This window comes from Lagopus leucura, unplaced genomic scaffold, assembly GCF_019238085.1.
Source record: "Lagopus leucura isolate 7727_CA_CO unplaced genomic scaffold, USGS_WTPT01 Super-Scaffold_810, whole genome shotgun sequence".
NCBI lineage: Eukaryota > Metazoa > Chordata > Aves > Galliformes > Phasianidae > Lagopus > Lagopus leucura.
The window spans coordinates 8863132-8873962 of record NW_024962261.1 but is presented as its reverse complement, the minus strand read 5'-3'; the positions used below and the strand labels follow the sequence as shown (position 1 = coordinate 8873962).

General features: G+C 41.6%; 1 protein-coding gene across 1 annotated transcript; it reads left to right on the top strand.

Moving 5' to 3' along the window:
* The first annotated feature begins 406 nt into the window (after window positions 1-406).
* Window positions 407-10541, top strand: FNTA (farnesyltransferase, CAAX box, alpha). The gene is made up of 9 exons (XM_042866118.1): window positions 407-618; window positions 817-902; window positions 1496-1610; window positions 2458-2562; window positions 4916-5042; window positions 5468-5616; window positions 7804-7866; window positions 8106-8277; window positions 9788-10541. The coding sequence occupies exons 1-9, from the start codon at window positions 407-409 to the stop codon at window positions 9914-9916; spliced, it is 1158 nt and encodes a 385-aa protein (XP_042722052.1). The 3' UTR covers window positions 9917-10541.
* Window positions 10542-10831: the final 290 nt, after the last annotated feature.

Genomic DNA, 10831 nt, shown 5'->3' with positions numbered 1-10831 from the left:
GTGAGGTTCTACAGGGCTCCATTTTAGGCCCATTCTCTTCTGTATTTTCACTGTTGATTCCAATAAAGATCTGGAAGTTGTTTGAAGTAAATTTGTGGATGATGCTAAAGTGGGAGGAGCGTTGACTCTCTTGAGGGTAGAAAGACCTTGCAGCAAGATCGGGACAAATTCGAGGGTGGGCACCATCTGTGTGAAGAAGAGCAAGTGCTGGGCTGCGCAGCTGGGATGGGGCAGCCCTGCCTCTGTGTACAGTGTGGGGGCGAGGGGTTGGAGAACAGCCCTGCAGAAAGGGATCAGGGCGTTCTGGTTCGAGCGCAAGTAGTGCCTTCCCTGCCTTTCGCCTCTTGTTATTCAGTTTACCGCGTACGTAGCGAACATAGGCGGCCCTACCACCCCGCAGTGCCAGATGGCGCTCTTCTGTTGCCGTCGCCGCTCTGCCCTCTGCTCTCTCCCCACTTCCGCCAGGCCCCGGAAGCGGCAGATGCACGGCGCGATGGCGTCGGAGGGAATGGCGCCGGCTGAGCTGCAAGCGGAGGGTGGTACTGACGTGGAGCCGGAAAGCGGCTTTGGGCAGCTGCTGGAAGAAGAAGAGGAGGATGGAGGTTACGTGCTGTACAGGTACGGCCGCGGCAGCGCAGCATCCGAGCGGTTGGGCCATGTCTTCCCCGGTACGGGCGTGAGGAGGCGCGGGGATGGGAGGAGGAGGACGAGGAGGAGGAGGAAGGAGTCATCTGTACACAGATCCGTGTGTTTCACAGTCAGGGTAGCACTTTAAAAGCATTGAAAGTTTGAAAATATGTACATGTGTGCTTACAGGGACAGGAAAGAGTGGGCAGACATTGAACCCGTTCCTCAAAATGACGGTCCGAATCCCGTGGTTCAGATCATCTATAGTGAAAAATGTAAGTTTTAAACCCTTTCTTCGGGGAAGATTTTAATTGATTGCGTTTATGTCTTCCTTTAGTACTGTTAAAGCGAGTCTTCATGCTTCAGGTAGTGTATTTACTAGTGTACTTGTCCTGGTAGAGAGAAAATAATACGTATTTTTTGTGTTACAGTAGCTGCATGTGATGTTTTCACGCATGTTTCTGATGTTGAATATTTACATCAGATGTTAGTAACCCAGGTTTGATTTTAAATTCATACATGTAAAGGAGAATTGCAGATAGCAAAGTTGTCATAGTGAGGCACCTCTAGTTTAAGAGGCATATATGAAACTATCACATCTGAGAAAGCAGTATGACTAAGTATCAAGATACTTTCCTGGTTCTTTTAGGAATTATTGAGATGGTGTATTAAGACATTTATGTGGCTTTTCAGTGTAATAATGTCATTAGCCATGTTAAACAGTACTGGCAGAGCCATTTGTAGCTTTGGTATTATGGAGGTGTATTTCAAGTACACAAAACAGGAAGTGACTTGAGAGGGTTATTAACCTTACCCCTTAATCAGCCAGTTTCTCATAGCCTTGGATAAGATACTATTATCTTTTTAGTTCGAGATGTCTATGATTACTTCCGGGCCGTCCTACAGAAGGATGAGAGAAGTGAAAGAGCTTTTAAGCTAACAGCAGATGCCATTGAATTAAATGCTGCAAACTATACAGTTTGGTAAGTGATTACCTAGATTTTTTTTATCCAAGATTATTTTTGTTGTCAGTTAATTACCAGTGCCTTCTGACTCTCAACAGTTTTGTTAGTATAATCAGGGCATGACTAGTTGAGTTTGCACAGGGGAATACGGTAGATTCTTACTGAGCTTCTAAGGTAGCCCATGCTCACTATATTCCTTGTCTGGTTTTGATCTTGTTGTTTTCATTGAGTTTGTTTTGAGGATGTTATCCAACAAAATCAAAACTAGCTCCAAAAAGAACTTTATCTTGTAAGTTATCACATTTTAAGCTGTGGTATTTCCTTGGCAAAATGGGGAAGCTGTCTTCAGGTGACTTCAAGAAGACTTGTAAAAACACAGTAGTTACTATCTGACTGCTAGGTAGTAGCATACTTAGAAATACTGTGTTTTGAAAGATCCGTCCCGTTTCTGAGTAGATAATGAATAAGCAGTGAATTTCTGATATTCAGAGGAAGGCTTTTTAAATCATGAATGCCAGCAAATACTGTTGTTATGGTTTTGTTCCACTAACTCACATAAAAATGGAGAGCTTACGTTATTTTAAGCAGACAACCATGTAGTTTCTGCAGTGTTGAAACTACTGTGGGTAGACAGAGATTGACTTGAGACTTGTCACCACTGTGATTTTAGATAACATGTCATAACCAGTCACATACCAGCTGTGCAGCATTCACTGCCTGAGTGGCCTTTAACAGAACTGGATATGCTGTTTAGTTCCTGGCATTCTTTTTAATTCTGTAGCTATTAGAACAGCTGCAAAGAAAGGCTCCTTTATGAATCATAGCAATGTCTGCTGCAATGTTTGAATGCTTGACTTTTGTACAGGCATTTCCGGAGGGTCCTCCTGCAGTCTCTGGGAAAGGATCTCTATGAGGAGCTTAAATATATTACAGCAATAATTGAAGATCAACCAAAGAACTACCAAGTCTGGTAAAACTACATTTTCTTTTCAGATTGTAGAGCTTCTGAAGTAGTTTGGGGTGTTTCAGTTGTCTAGGAGAGGTTAGGTTCATTGATCCTAAAATTTGTTAAGCCGATTCCTGCATGTACTGCAGTGATGGCAGCAGAGAAGTTAGATTGAGTTGTATCACTATCATTGCCAATATGCTCTGTAGCAATTTGTTGTGAATGTGATGGTGATAAAAGATCTCGTTTTCATTTCAGTTTTTAAACTGTCAAAATAAATGACGGAACAACAACAACTGATGAAAAGACAAAGAAAAGGATGAATGAAAAGTACTTTTTATACTGGATCTTTGAATTTATCACAAAATGAATGGGAATTGAGCAAACAGCAGTTACAAACTCACAGAATGTTTGAGATGACTCCCAGTTCCATCTGCTCCAAGCCCTGTTCAGGCAGGGATACCGAGAGCAGGCTGCCCTGTGTCCCAGCAACTTTGGAATATCTGCAAGGAGGGGGAGAATCTACAACCTCTCTGGGCAAGTTTACCAGTAATCAGTCACCTGCATAACTCTGAAATGCTTCCTGGTGTTCCTCTTTGTGCCCACTGCCTCTTGCCCTGGCACTGGTCCCCTCTGAAAAGACCATGTCTCTGCCTCCTTTGCATAGTCCCTTCAGATATTTATAGGCATTGCTGAGATTCACATCTAGTCTTTTGTTCTGCAGGCTAGAGAGTCCTGTGTCTCAGCCTTTCCTCCTAGAGAAGTGTTCCAGTCCCACGATTGTCTTTGTGTAGAAATGATTTTCTTGTTCTCCTTGTGTTGGGAAATGGTTTCCAGATTAGATCCTGCATCACCTTTCTAGGCACCAAGCTGAGGCTGAACAATCTGTAGTTCCCCAGGTCCTCCTTCCTCAAGATGGCAATGACATTTGCTTTCCTCTAATCCTTGGACACCTCTTCCAGGTGCTGCAATGAGCAAATGTTATCTAGCATGGCCTTGCAGTCACACCCTGCAGCTCCCTGAGCACTTGTAAGTACATCCCATCAGAGCCCACGGTCCGGTTTGCTCAAGTGTTCCCTAACCTGATCCTCTTCCTCGCTGCGGCCCTTCAGACTGGCCTCTGGGACTGAGGGTTCCTGAGGATCAGTCTTGCTGGTAAAGACTGAGGCAAAGAAGGCAGATGAAGTCCCTCAGCCTTTTCATTTCTCCATATAACCAGGTCTCGCATTTCTTTCAGCAGAGGGCCTGCATTTTCTTTAGTCTTCTTTCTGGCGCTGATGTACTTGCAGAGGCAGTTGTTGCCCCTGACAGCTCTGGCTAGTTTCAGTCTTGCTTCCACCCTTCAAATGCAAGGTTTCATTCTTGCATTTGAATTTGGCCTGGAGTTCCTTGCTGATCTATGCAGGCTTCTTGGGCTTTTTGCCCTACTTCTTTGTTGGCTGAGCCTGGAGGAGGTGACCCTTGAATATCCTAGGATCTTCAACTCCACTGTTATGTGATCCCTGCAGCCAAGGCTGCCTTTGAACTTCATGTTCCCAGCAAGCCCGTCTTTGGTGGTGAGAATGAGATACAGCACAGCTCCTCCCCTCGCTGGTCCCATTGTGTCTTGGAGGAAGAAGTTATAATTAGTGCTTTCTAGGAACCGCCTTGACTTCTTCACTGCATTGTTGTCCTTCCAAAAAATACTGGGCTGACTGTACTCTCCCAGTGAGATCAAAAGCTTGTGAACACGAGGTTTCTCCAATCGGTCTGTGCAGGCCTTGTTTGCTTCTTCTTCCTGGTCCAGAGGTCTGTAGCAGACCCCTGTGTCACCTTTGTCTCATAGTCCTGTCCTCACTTTCATCCCAATCCGTGAATTCTGAGTTGGCTCAGAACGTCACCTGTCCTCAGGCAGAGCTCCATGCACTTCTGTGGTCATTGGCACAGAGAGTGCTCACTGCTCCTCATCTTCTCAGCCTGTCTTTCCTGCAGAGCCTATATCCTTGCATTACAACACTGCAGTCACGGGAGCCATGGCACCACGTTGTTATTAGTAGAGAAATGCATGTGGGACAAGAAAAGAACTATTTGTTTATTTAGCTGAAGCCTTTGACATTTGTGTTGAAGTGGAGATGTTACTCAGTTAAACGCAGCTTGACTGAAATAAGGTGATTGACCAATTCCTACTTACAGGATGTGTCATAGAAAGTTTGTTACTGTGTAAGTTTGCAGCATGTATTTCTCAGAGACAAGTGACGCTTGTTTACCTGTCTCTTTTACGTAGCACTTCTTTTTGTACAGATACTTTGTAGTAGTAGCAGATGTTAAATGCTGCTTTAATACGCAGCCGCACAAGTTCTTGCCTGCCCTTCAAACAACTTTCTCTTCTCGTCATCAGGCATCACAGACGAGTGTTGGTGGAGTGGCTGCAGGATCCATCCCAAGAGCTTGAGTTCATAGCTGACATTCTTAACCAGGATGCCAAAAATTACCATGCTTGGCAACACAGACAGTGGGTTATTCAGGTATAGTGCACCTAGAACTAATATGCTTTTACATAACCTATACTCAGGTTGTAGAGTTTGACATCTTAAATGCATCCTGTACGGCACTTGGCATATTGTTTCTTAAAGCTGCGGGGAAAGAGAAAATAGTTGCATTGTACTGAATGAAAGAATTTAGATACAAACTACCCTTTTAAAAAGCAAGCTGAAGGAGACCTGCTGTTTGCTTCCTTTTCTGTGTGTGAATTTAATGGTTAACTCATGCCCTTGAGTGTAACTGTATAACATAGCATGTTCGCAGTACACCCTTCCTTGTTTTCTTTTGAAATTTGTGTTGATGTTTTTTGTAAATGTCTCTGTATTTAACAGAGCATTTATGTTTAAGAAGAATGTGTTCTAAAAACAAAAGGTTCTGATTGATTTTCTCCCTCCTTCTGTTTCTTTAGGAGTTCAAGTTATGGGGCAATGAACTGGAATATGTAGATCAGCTTCTAAGGGAAGATGTGAGAAACAACTCTGTCTGGAACCAAAGATATTTTGTAATTTTCAACACCACCGGCTATGATGATCCAGCAGTTCTGGACAGAGAAGTCCAGTTAGTAAAACTGTTCATTCCCATATTTAAGCCATCTCAATTATATGCAAGCAGAGAAGTACTATGACAGGCCTCAACCACTGTGGGCTTTGTAGTTCTATTCAGAATGCATCTAGATGTCTGCAATACCAGTGACTTGTTAAGCAGTACTAAAGCAGCCTGGACAAGACAAGACTCCAAGGAGACCTCGCTGCGGCCTTCTAGTATCTGAGAGGTGTTTCTCAACAGAATGGGGATCAACTTTTTATGTGGTCTGATAGTGATAGGATGAAGGGAAACAGTTCTAAACTCAAAAGGAGAAGATTCAGGTTAGATGTGAGGCAGAAATTTTTCAGAGGGCAGTGAGGCCCTGGCACAGGCTGCCCATAGAAGGATGTCCCATTCCCGAAGGAGTTCAAGACCAGGTTGGGTTGGGCTCTGTGCAGCCTGATCTGCTGGGTGGCAGCCCTGCCCACAGCAAGAGGGTTGGATATTGGTTATCTTTAAGGTCCCTCTTACTCCAAAGCATTCCATGTCACTGTGTAAAATTCTTATCCTCTCAAGAAGCTGTTCTGATGGAGTTCTCTTCTTACCTTGCTCCTTTTGTGGAGGCAAATTGTTGGGCTTTTTTATAACTAGCTAGCTAGAGTGGATCAGCCTGCAGAAAATCGGTGAGATTGGCACTGCTTGTGCTGTGCATTGGATCCCAGGCAGGACACTGAACTAGGAAGCTTGGCAGGAGAGGCACTCTTTGGTATTGTACTGAACTGTTGTTTCAGTAGTCTCTGTGATTTAAAGATAACTTAGACATGAACTCCAGGGAGAAAAATTGCCTTTTATGAGGAATTTAATACTGCTAGCAACAGGAAAAAAAAATTCAGGGTTACATGGTCAGTACATTTATAAGTGAAAAAGAGAGAGTTCCTAGGCATTTCTATTGCATGTGGTGGTAGGGGAAGCCTCCTTGTATGTTTCTCACATCTCAGGCTTCTAATCAGGGTTGATGGTTATGAGAACACCTGGTCTAAACTGAAGAAGCAATGAAAAACGTCCTGAAGTTTTTGGGATTTATTCTTTAGAGGAAAGACTGAGGCTTTGAATAGGCCTGGTGGTATACTCTTCATAGTTGATCCCATCCACCAAACTTTTGTGGATGTCTTAGCATACTGATGCAAGTTGAATTTCATATCCAGTTTGTAGTGTTCTTGTATATTAATGGAGTAATTTCCATAATTGAGGATTGGATGCTTCCAGCTTTTTCTGTATACAAGTTAGATCTGCTTCCTTCGGTCTGTGTATTAATGAATATAGAACATGGTACAATAAGCTGGTGCTGTATTCAAGATAATCATAGTGGAGATCATCTGAAGAACCAGCCTGTCAATTAAAGACTTCACAGGTGTTGTTCTAGAACAGTGGTTGGGATACTTGATGTGTTGAGATGCTCTCAGTCCTTGTGATGCTGACTGCCGAAGGGTGAGAAAGGCTCTGGTATACCTTTTTGGTAGTGCTGCTTATAGAAGTGTTTATCAGTATCTGCTGTCTCTGCAAATTAGCTGAATACTTAGAGATGCTTTGGGAAGGGCAGTAGGTCAAAGCTATGTTGTGAAGATGCAACCTGACTTTGTAACTGTGTGGCAGCTGCTTGTTCTTTCTTTGCTTTAGTGGAGTTACCTAACAGCTTCTTCAACAGAACTGCAGCAGAAGGCCGTGAGCTGAGATTTAGGCTGTGCCTTTCTGCGGGGTATGCTTAGAGGTAGCCTTATAACAGATGTTCAAGAAATACCACGTCCAGTGATAATAATAATACAGCTCTTCTGGGTTTCTATTACTCCAGTCCTTGTCAGGGTAGTTCAGACTATCTTAAAGTTCAGACTTGCTGAGCATTTCTTGTACCACAATGGGTTAGGTAGTACTGTTTCGTAGGGTTAACACTCAAAATTGTGAGAGCTATTTCAGCGTTGTGTGAATCTCACCTAATGGATACACTTCTGAATTTAAAACAGTTCTTATAATATCTGCCTACTTGAGATCTGTGGTGATTATATTGCCAGACATTTCTGATCAGGGAACCAGCTGTGGTAACCTACAACAAGATTCTGAAATACAGACTAAAGGGATATACCTAGGAGTATCTGAATATATTCAAGGAATTTCTAACAGAGTTGTTAGTGCTTACCTTCATGAGCTGTTATCTTTCTCTCACAGATACACTCTTGAAATGATTACAGCTGTACCACATAATGAGAGTGCTTGGAACTATTTAAAAGGGTGAGTTATCTGTTGGGGGGCAAGCATGCTTTCAATCTAATTTCTGTTTGGTTGAGCATAATTTTACTTGTGTGCTACAACATGAAGCTATGCTATTGCTGCATCATAATTATACTTCCTCCTTACTGCCTTGCTTGTGTTTGCATCTGTACTGATCATCAAATAAAGGAGTAATAACCAAACCAATTCTCATCAAATTTCCCAGTGTTACATTTTAAGACTATTTACTTATATTTCAGGATTCTGCAGGATCGTGGTCTTTCTAAGTATCCACATCTGCTGGAGCAACTGTTGAGTTTACAGCCCAGCCACAGTTCACCTTATCTGATTGCCTTTCTTGTGGACATATATGAAGATATGCTTGAAAACCAGTGTGAAAACAAGGACGAAACATTAAATAAGGCATTGGAGGTACTTAGGATTTGGTTTTGCTTTCAGGGACGCCATCTATTGTTCTCATGTTTTATATTCAGACCAAATGGGATTGGATTTTGTAAATGGAACAGGTCACTTGTTAAGCATGGCATCTCTATGAGGAAGTGGACATCAAAGCCAAGTAATCATAAATGTCTTGTTTAATTACCTGTAAATAGTAACTTGTCAGTTACCAAATCACTGTAATTTTTCTTCACCAGATAATAAAGGAAGATTTCTATTATTACCTTCAGAATAAGTTTGAATAAGCAAAGCTTCCAATGCTAAACATATTTTTCTTCGTAAGTTAGGGAACCTTGTTCTCAGAATACTTATATCTTATTGGATACTCAAGCTCCTTTTGTACCTAGTTATTTCTTAAAAAGCTTATGGAATTAGTTTAAAGGCCAACGGACACTGGGAGCACCACTAAGGAGAGTTGGGCATCACTTCCTGCTGAGAATAAGTGACTCCTAGCAGTGTTTTTTATCTCCATGTTCTTTGTTTTTTGGGATATCCTTGCAGTGGTTTGCAGTGCAATCTTTGTAAGAACAGTTTTTTTCACTCTATGAGGTGTGCAGTAACTCACTGTGATTAGAACTGTAGCTACAGTTCTTGCCTGTAGTCTCTGTGTTCCAACATTGTTCTTTCTCAGTGAAAGAGAACAAGAGAACAATAAATCCTTTTGCTGTATTCCAGGATCAGTCTAAATAAGGGTAGTTGTACCTCCCATTTAATAACATTTCACTGAGTTTGGGTTTTGCATATATTCAGGCTTTGGAGCTGCTATTTCTGCATCCTGATTCACTAAGTGACAACATCATTTGTATAATGAGGGAATTGGCAAGGACATCTGTGGGCTGTGCTCCTACTATATAGATTTTATATGTCATGTCCTTTGAGCAGGGTTGATTTATGCTCCAATGCCCATTCAGATGAAAATAAAAATCAGAATGTGAACCAGTATAGGATCACCTCTAACAAGTTGTGTGAGAGGGATACTGACTTACTGTGAGAATCTTTAGAAGACAGTCTGCTGAGTTAATAACTATAAACAAAAAATCTCCTGTCAGTTCATTAGGAGATATCTCATGTTCCTCTGCTGCTTTTAATCAGGGGTTACAACCTACTGTTCCACCAAGAGACAACCAAGTTTGTCAGAGAATTAAAAATTCCTTGAATTATGCTGTAGGCTGGATAGTCTGGAGCAGATACAAGCAGTAGCTGTGAAAAGGAATCTCAGAGGAAGCAGCTGTAGCTAAAATAAGACTGGAGACTTTGGGGCACTGTCAAGCTGGTTGCCTGCCACTTGGATTTGGCATCCATCTGCAGTCATTGGACACTTGCTACAAATATGTTAAAAACCAAAACCAAACAAAAAAAACTGTGTTGCCAAAAAGTATTTATAAGACTGGCTGACCTGGACTGCCATTGCATTGTATAAAGATAATTAGAGATTGCTTCAGTTTTTAGTGTAACCCCACAATGTCTCGATTTTCTTTCTTAGCTATGTGAAATCCTGGCCAAAGAAAAAGACACTATCCGAAAAGAATACTGGAGATACATTGGGAGGTCCCTTAAGAACAAGCATAGCTCCAGCACTGAGCAGAGCACGATGACGGACAAGCAGCAATAACTGAACTTGGAAGAAATAATGTTAAGCTCTCAGGCTGTGTAGAAAAATACTCAGTAGGGGACATCAACTGTTGTAAAATGCATCATAGCATTCTCCTGGTGAAAGAGGTATTGCTGCAATAAAAGAGGACTGCATAGTGCTGCATAGTTTCTTGAGTTGCCTCTACTACTGGCGATATCTCTAGATGTGGCAAAAAATGAATTAGAGCTTAATAATTTAAATGTACCAACTAGAGGTAACAACAAATACATAAAGCTATACTTGCTATTTATAAAGCACTAAACCAATTTTTCACACCTACTTTTATCTACTTGTTGTTTCTAACAGTCATGTCAGATGCTGCAGTAATGACTGCAATTAATTCTACGCATAGGGGATATAAAGTAACCTACTTCAGATTAGTGTACAAGTAGGTGCTGAAGCTGTTTCTTTACGTGAGAGCAGCTATGCAACACTGGCAGTATGTACTGTTGTATGCAATTAATGCCAACTGTCATTTTGTAATAAAAACAGTTAAAGCATTTATCTGAAATTCTTAGTGATTTCTTTTTTCATCTTTGAATGTTCATGGTGTGTTCTTCTTAGATGCCAGTTGAGATTAAAAATAGAATGTCTGCTTTATGTACATGGAAATCTATGGGTTTTTGTTGATGGGTTTTTTTTCTTTTTTGGGGGGTGAGGGGGGTTGTTTTCTTTGTTTTGTTTTTTGGCTCTGGTGTATTTTTATCACAATAATTTTCAGTGCACTGAATGTTTTCAAGGTAGGTAGGTTGAATTCCTGTCTGCACAATCAAGAAGAATGCTTTGAAGATCCTATAAAATTTGCTTAGTTTTTTATTGGAATTCTGTTCAGACCACTGAAAATGTGAAGTTTTGTTTTTTGTTTTCCGCATTTATGACCTCAGATTTCTCTGA